Source organism: Cygnus atratus, chromosome Z (assembly GCF_013377495.2).
Source record: "Cygnus atratus isolate AKBS03 ecotype Queensland, Australia chromosome Z, CAtr_DNAZoo_HiC_assembly, whole genome shotgun sequence".
Taxonomy (NCBI): domain Eukaryota; kingdom Metazoa; phylum Chordata; class Aves; order Anseriformes; family Anatidae; genus Cygnus; species Cygnus atratus.
In genome coordinates, this window is record NC_066396.1 from 9226233 (window position 1) to 9252563 (window position 26331).

Sequence of the window (26331 nt, forward strand, 5' to 3'; positions counted from 1 at the left end):
GAGGAATGCCAGCAAGAGCCTGTGCCAGGCATCTCCCAGCTGTATGGGAGCAACGGAGCTTGGCTACATCTGCTACTAAGGCAGTGGCTGCAAACCTGTGTTTTGCAGATCCCAAAGGAAGCTTTTAAAAGCTGTGTGAAAAGTAACTAAGAGATGTGAATCTATTGCCAGCAGGCTTAGCTTGGCTGTGCAGGGGTCTCCATGTCCTCAAACACTGCTCTGATGTCCATGGATGGAATAAAGCTGAGCTGGCTGTTCTAAAGCTTTTGTCCATGGTCTTCAGTGCTCGGACCTTCCCAAACCAAAATACTCTTCCTTCCAGGGGTAGCTCTGAAGCAGCAGCCCCTCCAGTCAAAAGTCACTGATTTTACAGGTAGGCATCTGCACTTATCTCGTCCTCTTCCCTTACTATCTTCCCCCACTAATTTCAGTGTCTCTCTAAAGCAGCAAATCTGCTACTATCCCTCTTGGGAAGCAAGTGTGCCGCCTAATGCCAAAAGAATCCAAGTCTTCCCAGCTTGCATTTGGGAAACAAAGAAGAGCAGTGGGCATGGAAAACCCAGCTGAGAGCATTTGCAGAATTTCTTACTGCCAGTAAGGGCCTGGCACCTTAATGTAGTCTCAACAACCAAATTTGGAGCAGTGAGCAGCGTAGCATATTTCACCAATATCGCAGGTGCTTACAAATAAAACTTGACAAAGCCCTGGCATGATTTACGACTGCTGTTGTGGGTTTTGGGAACTAATTTGAAACAAGGAACCTCATCTGTTGGATGCGTTGCACAGAGAGACTCTCACCTACAGCTCCTGTTCTACTTAATATATGGTAATCCATGCAAGTTTCTCATTCATCAACAAAAACCCAGCTTTAATGCAGATTCTGCTGTCATTCTACATAAGATCCTCCAATAAAAATTGCAACCTTTCTCATAGCATGCAAAGAGTGCAATCCTGTTGACTCAGCGGGTTCCTGCCCCTGAATGTAGGTAAACAATACACAATTGTACTGATGCCTGTATGGAAAAAAAAACAGAAATACTCCGAAAGAAAGTATTCAGGTAAGAACTTGTTTGTTTCCAGAGGTCTGTAGCACTGTCTGATACTGTCATACAGAGATGAGCCAAAGCAGCGCCAGCAAAGTATGACCATGCTGTTCACAGTGCGGAGGAGGTGTATAGCAAAGCACGCAGGGATGAATTATACACAAGTCTTCATTAAGTTAATCAGTATGGGGAAGAGCGCATTTTCAAAAAGAAGCAGGGGAACTACTGGGATAAAAGCAGCTAAGTCAGGACTAAGCTCTAAGGCAGTTTGCTGTTACATGAAGCAGCACTGTATGCTCTCCCGCTAGCAGGATTACAACACTACATGAGGACGCCCAGAGTATTCAAGACAAACATATCAAACCCCTGATTTTCATAGAATCACAGAATCACAGAATGGTTGGGGTTGGAAGGGACCTTAAAGACCATCTAGTTCCACCCCCTGCCATGGGCAGGGACCCCTCCCAGCAGCCCAGGCTGCCCAAAGCCCCATCCAGCCTGGCCTTGGGCACTGCCAGGGATGGGGCAGCCACAGCTTCTCTGGGCAGCCTGTGCCAGGGCCTCACCATCCTTATAGTAAACATCTCATCTAAATTCTTCCCATTTAGTTTAAAACTATTCCCCCTTTTCCTATCACTGCCTGCCCAGGTAAAAGCCGCTCTCCAGGCTGGGCTGCCTCTGCCTCCTGCAGGCTGTATTGTCACTCGTCCTGGGCCCAGCTGTCCCCACGTCCCTCCAGGGGACGGGATGCAACACAGCACAGTGTTTGGGAAGGGCCATCTCTGCTCTTGCTGTGTGTTTGGCAGTAGGGGAATGGCAATGAACATTGTCCTTGCCCATCTTAAGGCCATTAGGGATTGCAGCTTAGAGCACATCTGAGTTTTCCAGTCCTTTACCTTGTCCGTGCCATCACGTTGTTCTTCTTGGGCTGCTGATTAACTGGGCTGCCCATGTTGCCGTTCTTCAGGGAGCCCTTCCGAGCCAGCTCCCTCTGCTTCTCTGCATATGGGATACAAAGGGGAAAAGCAGAATTAGGGCAACAGCCTGGCAGGTCACCACTTAGCTACAGAAACCCAGACCTGACAGCAGCAAAAGGCATGGCGGAATTAATAGCACGGGACATGACCACTCCATCTTCCAGGCAGACACAGCAAAGGCCGGAGGAGCTGTGTCCCGTTGCCTCCAAGGTCCCTAGGGGCTAAATCACATATGCCCTGCCTCACAGCAGCCTGCTGACCAGACCACACCATGACGGCCATGGAGCTTCTGGATGCAGGCCGTGACTGTCCCGCTGGGGCTGAGGAAGGGCACAGCCCCTGCCTCTGTGCAGCTATGGGCTCTGAGACTGCACTGTATGCTGGGCAAGGGAATTTATCCTTTTACATTTTCTCCTATTCAGGCTGCCACCAAGGGGCCCAGCTGGGACGGAAAAGAGCCTCCGTCAATGCAGCACCATCATTTAGTGTTAGTCCAGCCTAGCTTGACACCATGCCTGAGTTATGACCACTTCCCTGACTGGCAACTCAGTGGACTAACACACCCCACAGCCGAATACGTTGCTGCCTCCCCTTCTTCTCCTCCTGACAGCCGGTGATGTCCCCAGTGTGTCTTCCTCTTTTATCTCCCATTGAATCTTGCGAGCTTTATTTCTTTATTTAAGTAAAATAAAAAAGCTGCACGTTGTGCAGCTGTATTTTTAAACAGGATATTGTTTGCTTAATTTTCAAAGCATGTTCTATTTGCTGCTGAAATGTACCTTAAACCTCTGACAGTACGCGGGGTTTTTTTTTGCGTATTCATTGCAAGAGGGGATTAAAATTAGCTTCTCATTTAGGAGAGGCTATTTCTCTTCTTAATAACTTCTCACCACAGGATCATAACCAGAGTTCAGGTCCAAAAGCTAAGCCTTCCGCAGGAATGCAGCATTTTTGCTGTATTAAATCATCCCTGCCTCCAGGATAGGAGTCATAGGAGCCCATCTATGATGGGCTGTCATATAAACTGATATTCAATTTTCTGATTCAAAGTCCTTCCTTATTCCTTTTGGGAAACCAGTCGGGTTGAGTCAGCAATTGGCCACAAAAGCTGAGCTAACTGCCCCAAACTCACCCTGCGATGCCAGGCAAGTCTGGTAGGGAAAAGCAGAGTGTGAGACCAGCAAGGCAGGAAAAGGCCTGGTTAAAAACATTCTCCAGAGTGTGAGAAAATGTTGGAAACTACTTTTGTATCATGCCTGAATAATAGGGGTTTACCAGACTGCTGGCTGGGGAACCTGAATAGTGAATTCGTTTTGCTTCTCCTTCCCCCAGGGTGTGTGAAATGTGCTGATGTATTCTTCGCTTGCAGGTTTTATTCCCCTTGGAGAGAAAAGCACCTGTTGCTTGTTGTGGGAAAGCTGCGTGCCTGCCCGGGTGTGCAAGTGTGAGACAGGCCAACTCTGTCCTTACCGCAGGGGTAAGAGCAAGGGGATGTGTCCAAGGCTCCCTTTTTTGATGGACAAACAAGCAGCAGAGATGCCTAGATACTGTGGTAATGCATGTGGCTGAGGAACCTGCAGAGAAGGGTATATGCTCATACAAACCATGCCCAGCGCTGCTCGTGCTGACAGGAGAGGTAAATAAAAGCTCATTGAAGTTGGCAGGGGAAGGACCAGACCTATAACTCTCTTTGGCATAAGCAACAAAGAGACTGATAGAGTATCGAAGTCAAAACCTTAAATCACAGTAATTTCTCATGACTGGAACTTGCAAGTGCAGTGGTTATCTTTGTCTCCAGAAAAAAAAAAAAAAAAAAAAGGCTGGTATTTTGCAGGCCACGTGAATGGCGCTATTCAAACACAGAGGGATAAAGTGGGGTTTTATGGAGGCAAAGGTTTACAACCCTAAGTACAAAACAGCTCCCACCCATCTACACCAGGAGCTCTAGTGGCTGGCCACAAATATGCAGTGCTAAAACAAGTTGCCAATACTTCAAGATGCTGTATAACTCACAAAAAGCGCATAACTCAGAAACAAGGTTACAGATTTCATTTTCTGTCAAGACAGTTCAGGCTTGCCTGAGCCTTTAAAATGTACTGGTGCTCTCTGATTCCTATTGATTACTCACTACAAGCACTAATGCTGTTTTCCAATTCAGATTACTCATTCAATTAATGAATATGGGCTTTAGCTAAGTGTCTTCTTCCTTCAGGAAGTCTCCACATGACTATTCCTCTGCTCTTACTGAGTGATAATTCAATGTGTGAGGCTGAATGATAAGACATCTCCTATTGAACCCCTTCTTTCACTTACTTAGTGGCTTGGAGTGAATATTGCCAGAGAAATAGCACTGCAGGAATACAGTGTCATTCTGACATCCATGCCTGTGTCCCCAGACAAATTTCTTAATCATGAATCAACAGGTCAGCTTGGATGCTTGGATGCTTGGATAGGTTGGATGCTATGAATCCTGAGTCCCTGGTGGCCAAAAAGCAAAAGATAGGAGGGAGAACAGGAGGTCTGTCCAGCCCTGGAGTGACAGGACAAGCTCCTGGAAGGTGGTGGAGATGTGTATCAGTCACTTCAGGCTTGGAGGCAAGGAAACGAGCTAACCAAGTCTTACAAGTATTATGTATGAACTGCTGCTACTTCCACCACTACCCTGAAGTAATTCTAGGCAGCCTTGCACACCAGTCACCGGGTCCATGAGAATGGTGGGCTTTCAGTGCCCATTTTCTGCTTGGTGCTTCCTCCTGGCCTAGTAGGTGAAGTTGGTGAACCCCATTTATAGGTAGCGAGCTCTTTCCCAGGTTTTCAGCTCATTTAGTTTTACCTCCCAGATGTTTGTTTTAAGGCCAGACCTCCACATGCTAAATATCTAAGTTCCTTTTAGAAATGTGATTGACTTAGGCAGTTCTGATGATGTTACTGTCAGGGTCCAACATGTTTACAAAAAACCTGTAAATTCACAAATATGTTTTCACAGAAGCTGCAATCAAATCAATCATATAGCAGCCGGGTAAAGAGAAGGAACCACAACCTAGTCTTGAAGAGTAAACAGCGTTTTTCTTTACAGGCTGCCCCATACTGGCTGTTGTTAGACCCAAATGAGCATGAATCCCAACAACAACACCCTCCAGTGACCCAGCTGTGCTAACCTTTGTGTGAAAGCTAGGAACCAAGCCCGTGGGCAATTCTCAAGGTTAGGACTGCATGAAAAAGAAAGGGGCTCTTTCCTTCTGAGTAATCCAGACTCTCTGGTACGGTAGTCAAATATTCCCCATTGGACTTAAATGACACCCATGTTCCTGCTTGTCTCCCTAAAAACCTCAAGGGCACAACCTGAGACACAGGGGGGCATGGCCCCACCACGGAGGATAGGCTTAGTTTGTCTTCTGCCCATGGCAACTTCTGGCTGGCACTGGCTATGCAAAGGCTCTCCATGTCTAGGACTGCCCGTGCTGCCTGCGGTATTCCAGTACGTGCAACAAACTTCCAGGAAGGCAACACAGCCTGATGGAAAATCGATACCGACCCTACAAAACCACCTAATTCTGGGCAACTCTCAGGCACCAGAATGAGGAAGGGTTGTTAACAGGCACTGGTGCCAAATACAGAGAAAATGGGACACACAAGAACAAATGAAGGAACAGAAGACTGTGATTCCCAGACACCAGTTATTTCGTGCCTGCTGAGTTGGCTGTTTGATGATCAGTAAAAAGCTAATACAGCAGAGATACAAGGTGAATGACAGAGACTTGGAGATTGGGAAACCAGAATGAAACAAGGCTGTTCTCCAGCTATTTCAGAGAAATTGCTAACTGTTGGCAGTAAAAGGGCATTATAAGAGCAGAGCTCCAACAATGCTCTTAATGTGGCATTTGCAAGTATTTGAAATGAGTTGTTCAGCTTTCATTTCACCTGGCTGTTACACTTTTTATCGTTGTACCTAGTGAAATCTTCACACCCATGTGGCTTGTCATCCCCTTCCCATGAAGCAGTCGGTTATGGGTGAGTGAGCATACTGTAAGTACAGATGTGATGCAGAGCCAACAGGCAAGCAATTCTCGCAGGGCTGGCAGAGATGGGGTTGAGACAGCTTCACCCAAATCTGAGTTTCTGCTTCTTTTCACTAATTTTCCAGACAGATGCTTCCTGTGCACAACAGAACAGAGTCTGGGAGGGTATGAAGCAGCCAGTGTGTGCCTTTAACATTAAAAAGTATGCTCAATCAGGAGTCTGAAGGTCATGAATGATCATTAGTAGGGTTGCTGTGTCGGGTAATCTACCTGGCTGCACGTTTGAGTGCAGCAAACTTCTGTTTCAGCGGAGAGCTTAGAAAGCACGGACAACCTGATGCACTGGGGATTGTGGCTGCACCACTTCCACCTAAACTAATCCTGGAGAGTGTATTGGAAGAGGAAAGTGTGGAGTGACACACATGTGTGCACGTGTGTGTGTGTGTACGTGGGGAGGGGTCCAGAATCCTTTCAACACCCCTGTACACCTCTGAATAGCAGGAAGTGCACTGTAAAATCGTTACTTGTTCAACTGGCTGGATGTGTCTGGTTCCTTTCTGACAAGGGAAGATAGTAATGGAGAATGTGAAGCAGAATGAACTTACATGATTGTGTCTACGTAAAACATCAGAGCGGAATAAATCATTACAATCATTCTTTGGGATTCAGTATTTAAAAAAATCATAACCAGTTTTAATTACATTTTCCTTTTTTTTTAAATTTATTTTTTACTTATTTGTTTGTTTTGTTTTTAATTGGAATTCTGAGCAGCTTCTTTGGTACACGTTGCTATGTGTGGCATTGGTTTTGTCTACACTCTGTCTTAGCCAGAAACGGTAAAAAATAGCATACATTTTGGTCTCCTGCAGAACTGCTCCTTTTGCAGTATCAGGCAAAGCAGACAACCCAGGAATTTGGTGAGCATCAGCTCGTGCTATGCTGAAGATCTATTTGGAGAGTCTGAATCCCCAAATCCATGCTTCCCATTTGTCTCAAGATGCTGACTCTGGCTATGGTCAGACAGTTTGGGTTGAGAGTGGCTTAGGATGCTGTTGTGTCTCGCTGCCACAGTGCAGTGGGTATCCCCCTCATTTGAGGCAGCCTGATCAGCACAAATGCTGTTTGGTGGCAGATGAGGCCGATTTGCTTCCTTAGCACTGTGGGTTGGAAGCAGGCAGGCACTGCCTGCTCCTGTCTTTGCTGAGAGCTGCTAGCTGAACCTCACCACCTCAACTGCTTGTGAACCTGCCGAGGTGGGAGGAGATGGAGCTTCCTGGCATGGGGACTGTGCAGTGTGGGTCCATGGGATTTGATGCAGTGGGAAGACAAAGAGAAAGTAATCCAGTGTGACAGAGTTGTATTTTTCCACCTTCAAGATCTACGAAATGAGATTTTGGGATGTATTTGCTCCTCTGTCCCCCACTGTCAGCCAAGACCATTTCAGAGGCTGAGGACTGCAGTGACTCCCTGATGAATTCCACCTTCTCAAGCAAGCCGAGAATTTAAATTGCACAGTAAATAAGATTAATCTGTCCGTTCACATCCCGCTGAATGATCAACAGAGTCATGAACAAACGGAGGGAGAACGAACAAAATGCTGACTTCAGCTCCCACTTGGAGCCCAAACCCTGAGCCCAGCTCAGCACCATTCAGCCCCGGGATGTCGGCATGCATCTACTTAACACTGAAACCGTCCCGAAATTTCACCTCTGAGAGAGCATTTGGCAGCTGGGCCTGTGTCACTCCTTGGAGAGATTTCAGGGTGCACTTCAACAGGGGCTTTGCCTGCATGCTGTATAGAAAGGGAGGTAGATGAATGCTGTGTGCTGTGGCTATGCCGGTGCTGACGGGGGCTGTGCTCCCTGGGGAGATTTGGAGCGTGTGTGTGTGACCATGCGGGTGGTATTAGCATGGCTGTGTCTGTGTCTCCCTGAACGAGAAAGAAAGGCAAAAGAAAAGTGATTTTTACTAGATAGGCGGAGCAGAAATGAAAAGGGTCTGTCTGTGGCCAGCCTGCTGCTCTGAACACAAGGAATATGGTTTAAAGCTGGTATGTGCTAAGTGCTGGCACTGATTACTCAGAACGGGCTGTCTGAACTGGGATTGTTTCACCCAGCTTCAGAAAAGACTCTTCACATAAGTAGGGGTCAGATAGCTATGTCATCCAGCTCCCAACTTGGGAAAGTTGTGCAAGACAATATTTTCACTCAAAGCACCTCGATTTTGCTGACCCAGCCAAACTTGGGGAGATTAGCAAGCTGTGTCTAATTGTGAGAACTCTCAACAAGGGCAGGCATACAAATCTGTCCTCCAAGGTCCCTCCTGGACCAGGTTTTAAGCACCCAAGTAGCTGCATTTTCTTCTGTTTTGCTGCTCTGGCTGCTGCTCTGTCCCTTTGGCATGAGTGAGAGCTGGCACGGACCCTGCCAGGCAGTAGTTTTAAGCTCCCCTGATGGCCTGACCAGAGACAGAAGTGGTATACAGTACAGTACAGAGAAGTCGTTTGCGTCTCTCTTCTGAGGATGCAGCTCTCAACTTCTAACACAGGAGCTACTACAACCAGCAGTCAGTGCACTGCCTGCACAGCAATGCGGGGCTAACTCCTGGGGAATGCTTGTCTTGGCTCCACAAGTTAGAAAGGTTTCTGTGTGGCCAGACTGATGTTACTTCTTGCATTTCCCTTCAGCAAACATGAAACTAAGTGCCGTGCTTTTCCTTAGCACAGAGGAGGACAGGTATATGACTGCTCCAGTCCTCCAAAGCTAGAATCCACTCCCACCAAAAACATCTCACAAATTGGCTTTATGTTCCAACAGCATGCCCCCATACCCTAGACACTCTGTCCCAGCCCCAAAGCTCATTTATCTGACCTTCACGTGATTATAGGAAAGAATGACTTCTTTGTTTATATCCACTATTGGGCTCTGGCATGAAGGAGAGCTGGATATCCAGTGCAGCTAGCTATCTAGCAAAGAAAACCTTATGGCTGTAAACATTAGGGAAATAATTTACTGTTTTGAACACAGCCGATTTTACCTCTTCATGGCATGGTATAATCATGAATCACCTTTGTGAAGCAGTAAGCTATATTTTACTGATGGGAGAAACTATTTAACTGCTTTACCTTCAAGCCACGTAAAGCATCTGGAGTGGGGAGTTTTCTTCCCCAAAAGTGGGGAAGCAGAAGATGGGGACTCCTGGCTCCCTGTCCTCTCCCTGCTCTGTCTCTGCAGCCATCTTATTCAGACAGGTTGTGACTACGTAGCAGCAGGCAGCAACTGATCTCTCTTCAGCTTTCAGCATCTATCTGGGCTCATTTCAAATGCATCTGTTGTCGCAGCTCCCAGCTCACAAGGGCATTTTGTTGTGATTCAGCTCGTGCTTTTTCACTTATTAAAGATTGAGACTTTTATTCCTAATGGCTGCAAAATACTGAATATAAAGATTTCATCCATCACTGTCAAAATTGGAATGTATGAACAACATCAGTTTTATTTATATGTATTTTTTTCTTCTTTCACATTTACCTTCAGAAAGATTTTTTTTTTGGTATTTTCAACTGTTTTTCAAAGAATATTTTCCCTACCAGCCAAAAGAACAAACATAGATACCTGGGGAAGTGCTTGCAACCTGACAAGCCTAGCTAAAAAGTTTCAGTTTATAAAGTGAACTCTACAAAATATAATCCATAAACTTGAGTTACTCTCTCCCTTTACATATTTTAAAGGGACAGAGAAAATTAAGTTATTTCATCTGGAAAGACTTCTGCAAATGGTCCCTTCAACATTATTTCTACTCAGTTGAATACAGGTTTAAGACAAGGTCATTTGCTTGTTCCGAGTCTGCTGCTTGGTATATTAGACAAAAAAAATAAATAATAAAAAAGTAGTCTATTAAATGCAATTTAATTCTTATTGGTAATAGCTGTCTTCATTTAAAGCATCACTTATGCTAAAGGCACAGCAATAATCTACCAGAGAAACAGAGTCAATCTTAGTGCCCACATCACATTTGTTATGGTCCTGAAGTTCTGTGAAGAAGCATTAAGGTCACTGATGCATGCAGTAAGTGTGGTGTGTATTTAGGAGAGTAACAGACAGTACAAATTTGCTTAGCTGAATACTCACGGTCTCAGTTACAGAGATCATTGTGCAGTGCATATTTGTATAAAAAACACTTGAACAGAGCTTGACATAAGTAGGCTTGAACTGCATATACACTTAATCAAGTTTCCATGCTTGTGTGAGTCTAAAATACACACTAAATGATTGGTCTATGGTAGGGAGCATGTGTTTTATAGCCTATATAAACTACAGACTGAATTTATTTTTAATATGTTGCAATTGGGAAAGCTTTCACTGGCTGGCAGATACCACGGGTTGGAATGACTTGTTGGGTTCCCATCCAGAAACCAAAACAAATAAGGACAGAAGTGCTAATGCCCCAGGCAGCACGCGGGCTTGGAAGGGACTCTCAGCTCGCTGACTCCATCATCGTGCTTGGAAAAGACCTTTGGATTTTTCCTGTTCCCAGGACTGGACTGCAGCTGACAGTCCCAGTCCTGTTTCTGGCCCTGATTTAGCAGCAAAATGTCAAATATTTGATCCACTCTGTTTTATCATTTGCTACACTGGGTTTCTACAACCCTAGGTATTTCAAACAAAGCTATACATTTTCTACCTAACAAAATTAAAAAGAATAAGGCAAAGGGGCTGGTTAACACACTGAATGGATGGGTACTCCTCACTCCATCATGTTTGACAAATGCCTGCTCTGCAGTAGGGTACCTATTGTTTTCTTCCCTGGGAAAGGGAGAGTGTTACTAACTTAGCACGCCACCCTACAAATATTCTCCTTGCTAGATGAGGACTTTCAGGCACTGTTTCACTAGATGAATTGCCTGTTTATTGTGAATCTTTGTGGGAGAACAGGATACGTACAACCCGGGGTGCCTCTTCCTGCTATTCAGTTTGTCAGCCCGAGTCCTGGCTGTTTGGAACAGCAGCAGCTCTGCTGGAGAGCCCTCCTGCACAGCAAACCCGCTCCCTTAGCCGGATTACTGACCTGATCTCTCCCTTAGCGAGGCTTCCATTGTCTGGAAATTTGACAAAGAGCCTTATAGCTCAATTAGTTATTTAATAATTTTATGATTAACCAATCTGCTGATTAAGCTTTTGTTAATTAGGTTGGCAGGAGTTCTATTTCAGAGGGATGCTGGCCTCTAATATCATATGCTCCCCCTTGGAGCAGGGTGGGGATGTCTGTGCGAGCCCCGTGTGTGGCACACTGCCACGCTTCTTCTGCAGCAGGAGTACCTGCAAAAGCTGGGTGGCACCTGGGGCTGCTCCCGGATCACTGGGGCATGGTGGCCCATGGGGACAGCTCAGCACAGCAGCCTGGGCTTTGTACTGGGTGCAGCGAAAAGGCTCCCACTCCTCTCTTTTGATGTCTCGCCGGGTGGCATGGAGAGAGGCAGGCACAGTTTATCTAGGGCAGCCACCGACCTCACACGTACAGTTTCAAAAAGCCTAGCCTGGCATTTTGATATCCACATCACTTTGCTGTGGATTTATGTGGCTGGCCCAGCCCAAGGGATGAGCAGGAGCTGCTTTCCTACTTGCAGAATGCTCAAAGAAAGCTTGTGGCTTCTTCCCTGGCTTTACATCCTCTGCCACGTGCTCTAAAGGATGGGGCCGGCCAGTGCTGTGATCCCTTACACCCTTGTAGGGAGCCCCGACAGAGGGGTCAGCATACCTCCACCCTCCTCTTCCAGCCCTGATCCCGCTTTGGCAGAGACGTCAGAGCTGGGCGTGGGGATTAGTCCCAAACTATTACAAATGATCAACCCTTTTCCCATCCTCAAGGCATCTCCCATCTCTTTTATCAGGAATGGCTGCAATGTGGCAGCATTGGTGAATAGAGGATGATGGAGCAGATGGCAGGCTGCTGTTATCAACTATTTTATGCTGCTTAGTGTCTAGGATGGGGAGAAGGGCTGAGGGTTTGGAAGCTGCCTCAAAAGGCAGAGGGAAATGGGACTGGCCAGAGAAAACACATCCCTGCTGAAAACCCTGAGAAAAGGGCTTGAAAGACAAGCCGAAAGGGGCTTTCTGGGCCCAAGACTGCTGGCTGCAGCTGCTTTGAGTGCTGCAGGGCTGGGGGATTAGAGATGTCTTCCCAAAACACAGAGCCTGGCAATCAGGTGCGTGCACCACTGAGCTGAGGCCTGTCTGAGGAGCGGCAGTTCTGGCTGCAGGCAGAGTTCAAAGGGGCTCACTCTGGAGATAACAGCAACGTACAGGTAGAGATGACGACAGTCCTCAATATACATCTCTGATGTCAAGCCCATCCAGGGCTGCGGTATGGCAGTGCCATCCCCATGTCACTCTGCTGGCCACCCCAATGCAGCTGTCATTCACAGCCACAGAGGCCGGGTGCTAAAGCCCTGCTGGCCTAAGCCAGGTTTCACACTGCTTGCTGGGGGCTGTAAAAGGGAGGCTGGGTGAAGGGGAGGCAGGTACAAACTAGGCTCTGAGTGTCAGACCCTGTGTTTCAGAGCTCTGCATGTTCCTTACCCTCTTGCAGAGTCAGAATTTTCTGCCTTGCCACACCAAAAGGCCTGATGTGATCCCATTGATTGGTTTGAGCATCTGCCTCCCCCTAGCAGCTGGCAAGGGAGGTTTCTGCCTCTGCCCCCAGCTGCCTGCTCTCACCACCGCAGCACTAAATGAGATCTTTCCCCAGGCTGCAGCTGCAGAGCCCCTGCCACCGACCCGCTCTCCTCAGTGACCCAGTGAGGCAGAAACGATGGCAGGCTGACACTTCTACCTCCCTCCATGATGGGCAGCTGTATTCACCCAGGGGAGGAAAAATACCAGCTCGGATTTGCTTATCAAAAGACCATTAGCTAAGGATTTTCTACAGCATTTCTAAGACAAAGGGGAGGAGGCAAGCAAAAGCAATACGGGAATTATTGTAATTTCTGTGCTCATTGCACGTGTGGGTCAGGTTTGTGCTGGGCTGTGGTACACGCATATTCAGCTTCACTTGGCAAATACATTTCAGTGAGCTAAAATCTCCTGCAGCATACAAGCATGAGGTTTATTGCTGTATAGTTAAATGTTTGGCTGCCTGACCAGAGTTGGAGCTGGGATAAAAGGAACAGAAGAGTTGTAAGAGTAGAAGAAAGGAGAGAAACAGCCTGAGGGTCTCAGCAAGCAAGATTTTACTGCAGCAGCACTAAGGGAACTAGAGAGTGTGTATATAAGACATAGTTCCATGCCTGAGGAAATTAAGACAGAAAACAGAATGTGTGTAAGCAGTACAGGCAGTTAAAATGGTAGGTGTTTCAGTGATGTACAGCTCCTCCTGGTTCCAACTTCAGTTTGAATTATCTTTCAATAATTAAGATTTACAACAGGCTTTAACTTCTACACACGTATTCTTAAACACAGCAAAAGTGGGTTGAAGCTAATGATGAAAAAGTGGAGCAAGGAGGGTCAGCTTTTTTTTCCTGACAAAAACACTCAACTTTACCAGTCAGTGTTAATTCCAGTCCCTTTCAAAGGACTTTATAAAAATGACCTGCCTGCCCTTCAGCCAGGCGGTGCTGCCGGGTGAACAGGAAGGGGTGAAGGGGAGGGAAGGAAATTCAGCAGCAGGATGTGCAAGAAACAAAGCTACAGACTGCAATTTAGAGCAGAAGATGTGAGGAGCTGTCTTACGGCATGGTGGTATTTCAGAAAGCCTTTGCAAAAACACAAGGCTGTTTTGTTTTTCTTTTTGGTATGCATTTTTCAAAGAAACTAATCTGCCTGTTCATAATCTGTTTTGAATCAAGAACACAGATTTCCACTGCCAACCAACTGTGTGCAGGGTAAGCAGCAATTGTCGTCTTTTTTGTCTCATTATTTCCCTCTATGGAAGATTCAGCAGCTCGAAGTCACACTGCATCTCAAATTACCCCAGGGACAGAAAGTAGGGGTGATGGGAGATGGGACTAGCTGTCCTGGAGACAACTTCAGTGTGAAACAACATCAGAAACTCTCTGAATGCACAGACTGGGGTGGGGAAAGGAACCAGTTCCCCCAAGGCAAAAAGTTCAGGCAAGTGCAGGGAGGATGAAGCAGCCATGGTGTACACACACACCCACACCCACACCCACAACCTGTCCAATAACTCTCAAGCTTAGAATCTCCTTCTCTCACACAAGATGCTGGAAAGAGCCTGGCTTCTGCCAAGACCCAAACGGAAATAGCTGTAATGCTCAGATTTCCTGACAGTCTCTCCGCCCCACTGATTCTGGCATGCGCAGTGCTCAAGGAGGATGGGGAAAAGCTGTGAGCAGAGGGATAGGGTGGCAGAAAACACTCTCTGCTTTCAGTGAGCCTTTTTGGCTGCTAACAGCTGCACTTGCGAGGTGATCAGAAGGGCAACACTACGCTTCGGGGAATAAAAACCTTCAACTTCTCTCGGGTCAGCATCAGCAGAGATGTGGAGGAAGCCCTTGGACTGACAACCCTGTCCTTTCCAGGGATAGCACTTAAGCAAAAATCTGGGGGCAGTGGGATGTGCCGGCCTGTTTTCAAGAGAGTCTCTCCCTGGGCAGTGTGTGCATTTTCCGATCACCAACACTTAACCCAGCAAAGCATGGGAAGACACACCCTGACATGGAGCATGTAAGGACAAAAACTGTGTAGAGCCAGAAAAACAACTCAAACTGGCATTTTTGCATCCTCTGTGTCTGTTCCCCAGGCGCCTGAAGTCACACTGGCTCAGGCCAATGACAGGAACAAGGTTTCCTCCTACCAGCTCTACAGGGGCCAGTAACGTTTAAGGGAGAGCAAGCAGCATCTCCTCCCCTGAGCACGCTGACGAAGCTGTCTGAGCAGCTCTGACAGTATCACCTCTGCAGCAGCCTCGGGTGGGAAAGGCACACAGAGCCCTCACTCTTCCACGTCCCTCTGGAGAGGATGGGATCAAAAACTGGGGGCAGAAAGGTTTTTCTTCTGTAAATTGAATTAATTTGTTGCTTAAAGACGGTGAACTGGAATAAATAGGAACCTGGCAAAGTACCTCTGTTGTTTCTGTGCTGGTGTGGGTGCTTTGTGGCAGTGTGGGTGCTGCTGCTCTGGGCTGGTTCTCTGTGGTAGGGCAGCAGCTTCAGATTTATTGTTTGGAAGCCAATAATGAAATTTTGCTCTTTGAGAGTAAAAATTGCAGAAACACAGACAGGAAAACTTGGAGGTTAAAACCTACCACACTTCGTGCTCTGGAAAGGCCTCAGTGGCTGTATAGTTTTCTTACTTCAAGAGTTAAATGCACCCTGCTTACTTTGGTTCACCTTGTGGAAAATCCTACTTAGGATTCACTGCTGGCTCCACAATCTGGTCGTCTGCATAGATTCTCAGGACAGTCAGCAGACGTCTAGTGATGACAGAGCAAAGTGCTGGGGACCTGGCATGGCATCATCCTGAAAGAGGTTGTGCTTACTGGTTACATATGACAGCCTCCAAGTGAAGTCAAAAATTACAACTAGAATCAGCCAGCTAAAATGATCCCACCTAACTTGATGTCTCAGGGCAGGCTTTGGTACCTAAAAATGTCTCACAACATTGTGGGCCAAAGGAAGAAGGCACAAGTCAGCGCTCAGGCCTAGCTCCCATGGGGCACTCCCTGCCTCTGGAAGCTCTGAGGACCAAGGCCACCAGCCTGGGGTGACTTCAGCACTGCTGAATAAGCAGAGGTATGTATCCGTGTTTATCAAGCCCTAGAGGTTTTTAAGGACTGCCCCAATGAAAAGCTTTTACAATGTTGGCCATGTACAAGTCCTGATATCAATATTTATCCTTTCATTCCACCTACCATACTGCTGTCTCCTCCACAGGTACTCAGAGTACACAGGCCCAGAGTATTTAGACTTTCAGCAGCTCTGTTAACCACTGCTAAAAGCCCTCTTGAGTGCTAACTACATGGTGAGTACAGTACTCAGGAAGCAAAAGTAAATCATTTGTTGAGGTGAACGACCACAAGAAATGTACTCAAGAGTCTTCAGTTTTAGGTCTCCAATATTCTTTGCTTAGTTTTTCACAATTCTGTGATTCTGCCTCTGGATAATACAGCTGGTCTATGAGGTCTGGCAAGCTGCTTTTGTTGTTATTGTTGTACCCTGTGTTAGAAAACTTTTAGCCTTATTCTGTTACCTCGTTAGATACGACAATCAGCTTTTCATAAGCATCTCTTTGTTCCAAAGACTCCGAGATCATGAAAGAGAATTTCTTTCTTCTTTGCTGTAAGCAATACATCACAGTTTGCTCCAGACCAGCATTCATTTTTTCCCAAGAGAATCTCTGTACCTCTAACAGTGTTGAACATCTACCTGCCCACTGCCTCCACTCCTGCCCTAAATTCTTCTAAGAAGATGAAAACAGTGTTTTTAAGTCATCAAAATAACAGACCTCATTCTTCAGGATGAATTTTAACTTCCTCTGCTTAAAAAATGCTCCCCCCATCCTGCAGAAAAAAAAATAATACATGGTGTATAAATGGGAAAGAACATAGAAGGGGAGGATTCATCCACTTTTTTATTTTTTTCTTAATCATTTGTGGCAGGCAGCATGTAGGGATTGACGTGTGATGGGGCTCTGGGTCATGATCTTTTCTTGCAAATTCCCCTTAAAAACCCAAATTACAGTGGAAAAAAATCCTTCTGCCAAGTTGAGACTAAACTGCCTTCCCCAATGGCTGCTGGAGACATCAGCAATGCTAAGAAGAGCCCAAACTGGTCTAAGAAATGGAGCTGTTGTACAGCTGCATTAGCAGGTGCTTGTTTGTCACCTGTGCTGCACCTCACATGAAAACTTGCACAACCATCTTGAATTTGTTTCTGCTTCATAATATTCCACTCCTACCCTTTGTGAATGCCCTTGTTCCGCTAGGACACAATGAGTGCAAGAAATAAGGCTGCTTGCTGGTAGTAAAAGATCGCTCGACATTGAGAGACATGGATAAAATGCCAGTCAGGAGACACATCTGTAAAAGAACAAATTACCCTGTCTGTGCACTGGAGTCAGTCAGAGGTAAAAGCAAAGAAGAAAATTAATTTTAATATATTCTTAAATGTAATCACTGTACAATTGGGGAGGTTTGGTGGATTAAAGAGAAAGAATAGAGCAATAACAAAAATTTAGAAAGAAAAACATTTGTAACAGTGAAAATGAAACAGCAATTGGGTTTCTCTTGTTTACCAGTGGACCTCATGTTTGTGGAAGAGGACTGCTCTGTGCCAGCACACTCAAGTTACCTACGTCAGCCTCTGCAAATCCTATTGGGTTTGCGTTGGGATCCCAAGAAAATAACTAGATAGGACTTAGAAAGGATATGACATCTGAAAAAAATAACTGGAGGTCAAACCAGCAATGGGATCATAGGATACTTCAGGTTGGAAGGCACCTCAGGAGCTTTTTAGCCCAGTGCCTTGCTCAAAACAGGATCACCCACTGGATCAGACTGGGCTGCTCAGAGCTTTATTCAGTCAGGTTTTGAAAACCTCCAAGGATGGAGCTGACACATTCCCCCTGAGAAAAGTTTTTCAGTGCTCCACTTTTCTTGTGGTGAAAAAGGTTTTCCCTAATACGATTAAGGTGTGAAAAGTAACAGGCTGGGAACAAAGTACCCATCAGACGCTGCAGGCAATTGATGGCCAGCTTGGCCATGTTGGTATCACTCCTCACTGCCACAAAGGCAGACTTCTTACAAACAGACTTCTTACAGTCTTTCCACTCCTCTTACAACTCTCCAGATTATCCTGTCATTCCCCATCTGATAGTCATAACCAGGTAAATGGAGACTGCTTTTCCCCCTTTATTCCTGCCCTTTCCTCTTTCTCTGCCCTACACTGAGGCAGAGGAGAGTACAGCCATAATGTGCCCATAACGCCACTTTCTAAGAAGGTGGAAACTCCTGCACAGCTATGACAGTTTTATTGCAGGCACAAAGAGGAACATTGTCAGCAAAGGACAGGACATCACCTCCTTGTGTGGCTGATCATCCCCTTTCAATGAAGGGTAGCAAAACACTTTATAAAGCTAAATCCAAGGACTATCCTGTACCTTAGCTTTTGTGCACATAGGCAGAAGTGAGTCAGTTATGTGAGCTGGGAGGCATTAAGAACATAGCATCTGCCTGCACTGAAATATCTACGTCAAGGTTTTGTTTCTACATTTTGCAATTGCTTTGTCGTCCTGCCCCAAAGATCAGAAGCTGAGTAAAGCCACATTTCAGCCTGGTAGTTAAAGCATTCAGGCAGAGAAAGAACTTGAATCTTCCATATTCTGACTGAAAGTCTCTATTAGTAGCTAAACAAGGCAAAGTTGTTTTATGTCTTGAGCCTCCCAACCTGTTCTATCCAGAAACACCTTGCAAATTAGACATGGATTTGTGAATACTTTTGGAAGGAGCTAGTACATATTCTTTCAGTGAATGTACAAAAATAAAGTGCTAGGGTTTACTGATGACTTTAAGCCTAAGATACCTGTTTCTTCTTTAAAAATTTTAAACAAAACAGGAAAATCTTATTTTTAAAGAGCAGCCTCTGTTCTGGACTCAGACTACCCATGCCTGACAGCATCATTTTAAATATTAAATATGCTAGCCTTGCTCAGGATCTATTCTTAACACTGTGTCATTTAATATGTCAAACACTGCTTCTCACATCAACTTATACAAAGTAAAATTGACTCACTTGTAATCTTCATCTCTTCTCCCAAATTGCTAGTCTTACAACTAGTATTTTAAATAAATCAAAGCAAACCTTTATTTTTTTGAAAACCTGCTCTTATTTTGGGCTCGGTAGTGGAGGCAGACTGAGAGGGGCTATTTTCTGGCACAATGTTTCCTGGGAGCTTCATTGCAGTGAAGCCCGGGCTTCACTGCTGCCAGCAGCCCGCAGCTCTGAAACAACCGGTGCGATCAAACCCTCTTCTCATAGCCAGCTCACAGTTTACTCATGGCAGAAAGCACTTTTGATCTCCTGAAATTCAGCCTGCTGAGCTAGATGGGAGAGTGCATTGTTCCTCCAAGAGACATCAACACCTGCTGACTTGATTGCACCATTTCATAGCAGGGAGTAAAAAAGTGGGTATGTATGTAGGTTGTTTGGAAAACACAGGGATTGCCTTGAATTTAGAGCAGAAGGTAGATAAATTCACTTACAGTAAACTTTACATGATGACTTTGGGTTTACAACAGAAGTGCCTTAACACCCTGTAGAAGATCTATTTTATTGTACTATAGAAAAGTGTTACTTTAAAGATGGAATTGAAACAGCTCCCCGTCCACAGAGGCTTAGGCTGAATCAATTCAAGCTCTTCTCAGGGTAAGAATTGAGAGAAGAAAAGGGCACAGAGCTAAGCACCAGAGCAGAGGACAGAGATGAAAAAAAAAAGAAAAGATTTGGGCAGAGTTCACAGGCAAGAGGGACACGGAGCAGAAGTCAGGAGCTGGGAAGAGGCAATGGCTGAGTTGTGCAGTCACGAAACGTGAGGATGAAATGTTTCACAGAGAGAGAAAGCAGGACAAAACCTGGGAGAGGAGCAGTTTGCAAAGCAGAGAACAGGAATCCACCACTAGTACTGGCCAAGGCTGGAGGCAGGGAGGAACAGATCACAATGATTACAAAGGAGAAGTTGGAGATGACTCTTTAAGCAAATGAATCCAACAAGCTGGATCTACCTGGCAAGAATGTGTTTGCTATCCTTTCTTTCCCCTCTTAATCAGAGCTGGAGAAAGAAACACAAAGGCTGTCTGTCGGACATGCTTTTTCTACAGGTTAATTTAGAAAAAGGATTTGGGGAATACTCATATGTTTTAAAAACTGATGAACAAATTCTGTTTCTCCTTCTGGAAGAGGTTTCACAAAAGGGACTATGACTGTTTTACACAGTACCCAACTGTGATGCCTCATTTCCATGAATGATGCAATAAATGCCTACCCTCAGCACAAGCTACTCAGCCATGATTCAGTCAGTAATTAAAGCTCTTTGAATGATAGCTGTGTTAAGCAACTGGAGAAATGGGATCAGACTGTCCAATTACTGCTGTGACTTTACAACTTTTTAAATAAAATCTTGGTAAGTATGTGGCATCTATAAAAACAGCTTTACTTTCCTTCAGCGAGACCTGCTTTATAGAGAATAGCTGCCAAGTGGAACAAGAAAAGAGCTGTGCCAAAAGCTTGAGGTTGAGAGAAAAAGACGAGAGGTGCCAGAGGGGTTTCTGCATGCAGCAGAGCAGAAAGACTGCAACTGGTACAGGCTGTGGTCCTTCCTGAAGAGGCCACCTGCCTCGTTACTTGCAGGGGTGAAGCAGCTGTCAGGCTACAGGCAAAGCTCCCTCTGAGTCCCAGCCAGGGTGTGCAAGATCCAGAAGCCTCATTGCACAACTGGCCCCATGGTCTGCACTGCAGCCTCATTTCTGTTTCTAAAAGTTCTCCATAAAGGTGTTGGTGTAAGAGGTGGGAGGGATCTCTGACCCCAAGCTTGGATCCTGAGAACAGCTGGAGGTGCTGTCGAATCACTTTCACTGCTCTGCTAACCAAGGTAACAGCCTCCTTTGTGTGTGCCCACCATAGGCCCATGGAGCAACACGCTCTGTGACCTGCTTCAACCAGCCCTCTTCCCTCCATGAAGCACTGTGAAAGAAACATGCTGATTCCCCCACTTTGGGGAAGCTCTTCTCCCCAGCCCTCTGAGCTGAAACTGATGGACATGATGAAGTCCAACAGTTGCTAACTGAGCAAAAAAAACATGTTTAGTTTGCTGCTGTTGCTCCATTCCCACCTCTTGTCCGTCATTTGGTACATTTCCCTTACTGAAACCATAAAAGCCTGGGCACACGGGTGGTGCTCAGCTGCACTGCTGTACTGTGCCTGGCACACTGGGGCTCTGCTGTGCACAGCTTGGTGCAACGCTGGCTGCTCTAAGTGGAGACAAGACAGGGCAGAAGGGCTCCGTGAATGATCCTCCGTTAATGTTCAGCTCAGGTCTGCTTCCAAGACCACCAGGGTACCCTCGCCTAACGAGGACCCTGCTATTGCCAGAATACAAATATCGATGACATTCTCATCCATTCTGCTCTGCCACTGTGGCACACTGAGGTTGGAAACTTTCCCGAGTCTCTGAAGGATCCTTTAAGAGAGAAATGACGAGAAGTTTTCAGGGTGCTGTGAGCATCCTCCACGCGTAAGGATAGCATTTAAAGAACACGAATTGCAGTGAATTCCTACACCAGCATTAACCCCTTCCCTTTGAGAAAGTATGTGTTATTTCTCCATAGTAGAGCCCTGGTCTGCTGACACAGCACTTTAGCCCCAACATTCAATAAGCAGGCAGTAACCTTTCCCAGTTAAGAGCTGAGTGTGCAGCACAGAGAAGACAAAGGGGGAGCCCACACCACTGAATAGTCAGAACAAATTCAATTAGCTGTCAGGTACAGTTTAAGGCTTATCATTAATAAATCAAACACAGAAAAAAGAAAAAAAAAAGCATCATCCAACCTTGTCTGTGGATGTTGTGGTCTGTTCTGGAGCCAGTTTACATTAATTACACTGGGCTTTACTGGCTTCCCTTGACTGCTACACAGGAACTCATCTACCAGCAGAGATATTAGAAGGAAGGAATAATACAAATAGTCAGAGTGGGGGAAATGTTTCCCTGCAGAGGGCCAGAGGAACAGGTGGAACCTACATTTGAGGACATGAGGCTCTCTGAAGCCAGAAAACTTAGTTCTATCACCCCTTTCCTGTGTCGTTTTTTGTCGAAGGTGCCAGCACCTGAGCAAGTAGCTTTGTCAGCACAGCTGGTGTTAGTCTTTTTAATGTCAGGAACAAAGTGCACATCATCTTTGGGGGTGAATACTCGTCTAAATTGGGTCTCTGTTTGCTTCACAGAAAGCAGCGATGGGAGCAATATGCACCATATAATGAGACCTCTGAACAGACCATGGGCTTATCGCTGCTGGGGTGTTCACTGCTGTGGTTAGGTTCTGCCAGGGTAGTTTTTATTCTAATCACTACTTCAATTACTGTGTTTTTCCCTCCTTCTATCAGAGACTCTCGGTAATTTGCTTAATTTGTTTACCTCACAACCTTCTGCTAGTGAAATAAGCAGGACATGATCTGAGCTGCTTCTTACATTTGTGACAGATTATGGCAGGTCGGGGCAGCGCAAAAAAGAGAACCTGTAATTTGCAGCTCTGGTCTTCTGCTTCAAGCACAAAACCTCCATTCAGATGCTTTGGCACATTCTGATTACAAAGTGAAATAACTTGTGCAGAAGCAGACCTTCAGGATTAGCTCACTTTCCTGGACTACCACGTCTGTTTATACTGTAAAAGCTCTGAGGCCAGAGGATGGTCAGATACTGCCCATCAGAATACTACAGCTAGCTCGTAGCCTCCTCCTAAACGACCTTTTATCTGAAGCCGTGTTAGTCAAGACTGCTGTGTGCGATACAAGATGTGAGTGCACGTGTGTCTGTCGGCTGGTGAGGCAGGTGGATACGCAGTTGACTTGTCACAGGAGAGGTGCACGCATGATGGAGGAGGGCTGGGAGGGGCAGTAAGACCCTGGTGGGCTGGCCCAACAAATTGAACAACAGTGACAGAAAGACTAGGATCGTTTGGTGTAACTGTAAATCATGCCACATCATACTCATATTTACTCATATTTATTTGTCCATGCTTTGCTTTGCTTCTGGCTTTGCTGACTGGTTCTTCCCACCCCTCTGTCTCACCCACCTACACACATCCTCCTGCCCAGAGATCCCTGCTGAACCCCACTGGGTTGCTCGATTCCAGTTTCTCTTAATGCCTTTACTGTTTACTGGTGCCTGTGTCAGCTACAGCATCTCACACACCTCTTCCTTTCTGCCCCTCCGTTTCTCCTCTAGCTAATCTGCAATAACATGCCTGTCACAATTGTTTTTCTGCCCTCGTCCTTGCCCCTTTGGACAGCCCTGCTGCCCTTAACGTGATGCAGCTGTTCACTCTGTCGTTCCCTTCCAAACAGCCTGGAGATATCCTACAGGAAGGATGCTGCAATAAATCTGCGTACACAATTTCTCTTACAAATGGTAAGAGTAATAACATATGAAATAATGTTTAAATAAATTCCTCCCAGCCCCGGGAGACCTCCGAGTGGTAGGCTGCACTTCTGTCTTCATGAAGAAAATCAATAGCAGTGCTATATTGCCACTGCGCTCTGGCTTCCACATTACTCACCCCCCCCCCTACAAAGTACAGACTGTGTTCAAGGAAATGGGTGCTCCCAAGGGAGGAAAATGGCTTTGTGCACTTAAGGTAATGATGTCATTTGAGGTCGCCAAGCAAACCGTTATGGATACGGAAATCTGCAGTTTTGTCAATAGAGCTGGAACCTGGGGACGCAGCTAAAGAGATACAGCTTTTTTATAAAATGTTTCCCTAATTTACCTACAGAGCTTCTTCCCAGAAACAACAGCTGCTGTACCTAATTAACATTAATCGCCTTGTTACAGAAGAACAACTGGGAATAGTACAGTACTTGAGGTACTGACAAAAGGATACACTAATGGCATTGATTTGTCCAGTCTGCTACAACCTTCCCTTATTATTCTACTTTCTGTATTGAAACACTTAGAAGTCACAAGCTGTGAAGCAGACTGGGAAGAGATGATGCAGAAAAAGAGCCAAGGATGCAGGCTTCCAACAATTCAGACTGCACAAGAAGCTTGATGCCTGTACTCCCTTTGGGATGGCATCTCCCAGAGCCACTTTTTCATCTTGACCTCTGGCAAAAACAGCACTGGCAGGGAGTCTCTGAGTGAGGCATCCTTTTGAACAGCACTGGGACAGGTTACTCCACTGTGCATTTTGTGTCTCTTCAGTGGATCTGCTTTAGAACAAGTTCTGAACCCATACGCAACCTTATGAGAGTGGTTTAATAGCTACACGAGTTAAATAATTACACATTGAAAGATCTATTTCAGAAGCAGCACGGAGAGTTAAAGGCAGCCTGTCCTTTAGTGGGCCAGAGACCATCTGTAAAGTTTCAACCAGAAATGCACAAATTTTGTTATGTTGAACCCTGAGGGCTTTGTAATTCTCAGCTCACTGACTGATATTCCCAGTACTACTCCTCCCTGACAGTATGGCAATTTAATATCTGCCACAAATGCACAGCAGCAGGCTGGAAGGCAGGAGTCAACACCAAAGCTTGTGCTGTTAGCCTCTGTCCCCAAGTGGATTATGCCTTTGTTCACTCCAGTCTCCACTAAGATGGGGTCCAGCCATAAATTAGATCCTTAGTTTTTCCAACTCAAGCACACTGGGGAACAACGTGCTGAATTTCCTTGGGACAGGATTTCTGTTGCCGTTTCACCCTTACCAGAGTTGCTTGCTGTAAGTGAACATCATTCAAGTTAAGTGATTGAGGTTTCGGAGAATGTTGTTAACAAGCAGGAATTAATCCAATAGCACAAGAGAAGTAATTTGGTGTTTGGAAGTCGACACACCTGACTGGTGTCTCTGTGCAGAATCCCTGTCCCCAGCTTGAGACTGCGAAAGGCAGAGATACAAAATCCTCTCCTGCCATCAGGTAAAATCTTAGGATATTTGTATATGGAGAAGGCCAGTGATGGAGTGATGAGCAACAGGTAGGGATGGGGCCCATTCCCTCACAGCCTGGTTATATCTCCATACGTTGCACTCCAGCACTGAGTACCACTGGGTTCCCTTTTTGATGATCCTCTTGGCAAGCCTCTCAGTTTAAACAAGACCTGCAACAGCCTCTTGCAAAATTCAAGGATAATCCCGGTCAACCCCTACTGCAGCATTTGCCTCAAAAATAGTATTTGGATAATGCCCTCATTAAAAGCCTTTAATTTTTGGTTAGCCCTGAAGTGGTCAGGAAGTGAGACAAGAAGATCTTTGAAGCTCCCTTCCAACTATTCTATTCTATTCTATTCTATTCTATTCTATTCTATTCTATTCTATTCTATTCTAACTCTACTCTACTCCAGCACAGATGAAAAAATATTTTGTTTCCTGCTATCTCTGCCTCATTATCCAAACATGCTTTGTATACTTATTGTTGGATTTGACAGGTATTATAAGATTATACCATACAACAGGCTGATGTAAAACTTAATTGGATATCTGCAGAGTGCTTTGAGCTGAAAAAGAGACATGGTATATAGCATATTCTGTATGGTATGTAGAAGTATAATAGAGAAAAAAAGTGAAAAATTTACTCATAATTTCTTGTATCTTTCAGGACATTTGACATATCCTTTAAGTATGCTTTTTTTTTTTTTTTAACTTCATCGCTTATTTTTTTTTTTTGAAAAATAACACCATGGAGAGGTGGGGCAGGTACAGATAGAAACAGAAGCAGACAAAAAGCCTTGGTGGTCTAATCTGAGATCTCATGTCTCCTTGGAGGGCGAGCACTACGGTTATGTGTCAGAGCAAAGCTTTTTCTCCTTTTTTCACCTCACCCTGAGCCACCTGCTTGACTCAGGCCCCACTGTGGCTGCTCGGCTGCTCTCATCTCCTTCTGGTCATACAGAAAGCCGAAAGGCCAGGCTGGGATGACTCAAGATGCTTTTATGCTCACCCTAGCAATAGGTCCAGGCTCCAGGAGAGCATAATTTCCTCCCCCACAGTAACAGGGCTGTGGCTGACCTGCTCTAAGAACACTGTGCAGTGTCTCCTGGAGAAAAAAAGCAACGTCCTACAATGCAGCTGGCCCCAGCAAAGTGTTAGTACCCTATTAATTCATGAAATAGTTCTGCTCTGTTAGCTGTAGGACAGCTTCCTGCCTCTTGAAGCAAGGGAAGTTTCTGGTTAGGCTGGCAGGTTATATAATTGAACAACAGAAACTTACATTAAAGGCAACTTTGTGACATGTGCTTCTCCTTACCAGGCTGACTAGTACCAGCCACTGTGTTTTTTTGGTACTTAGATAAATACCAGCATGAGATCTAAGCTGGAAGAGAAACAAAACTGTAGCTAGGAAAAGTGGGAAAATTATCTGCTACATTTGCAATTCAGGTCACTTTTTACAAGAAGCTTTGCTAACAAAATCTAAAATAAAAACCACAAATATTTTCAAGCCAGCATCGATACGAAATAGGCTTCCTTTTGGGACTATATATGCATGTAGCTCACTCAGTCTTTAGGTGGGATCCAGTGTGCTAGATTAGACATTTGCTGATCACGTACATTTAGGCACCCCACTGAACAATCTTCCGAAGT

General features: G+C 45.5%; 1 protein-coding gene across 4 annotated transcripts in view; it reads right to left on the reverse strand.

Moving 5' to 3' along the window:
- FAM219A (family with sequence similarity 219 member A) overlaps positions 1-26331 on the reverse strand; it is a 100285-nt gene that overhangs the window by 13175 nt on the left and 60779 nt on the right. For all 4 annotated transcript variants that reach the window (XM_035565900.2, XM_035565904.2, XM_035565903.2 and 1 more), the window contains exon 3: positions 1940-2042. In XM_035565900.2, the coding sequence (XP_035421793.1) occupies positions 1940-2042 (103 nt within the window). The remainder of the gene's footprint in view (positions 1-1939; positions 2043-26331) is intronic.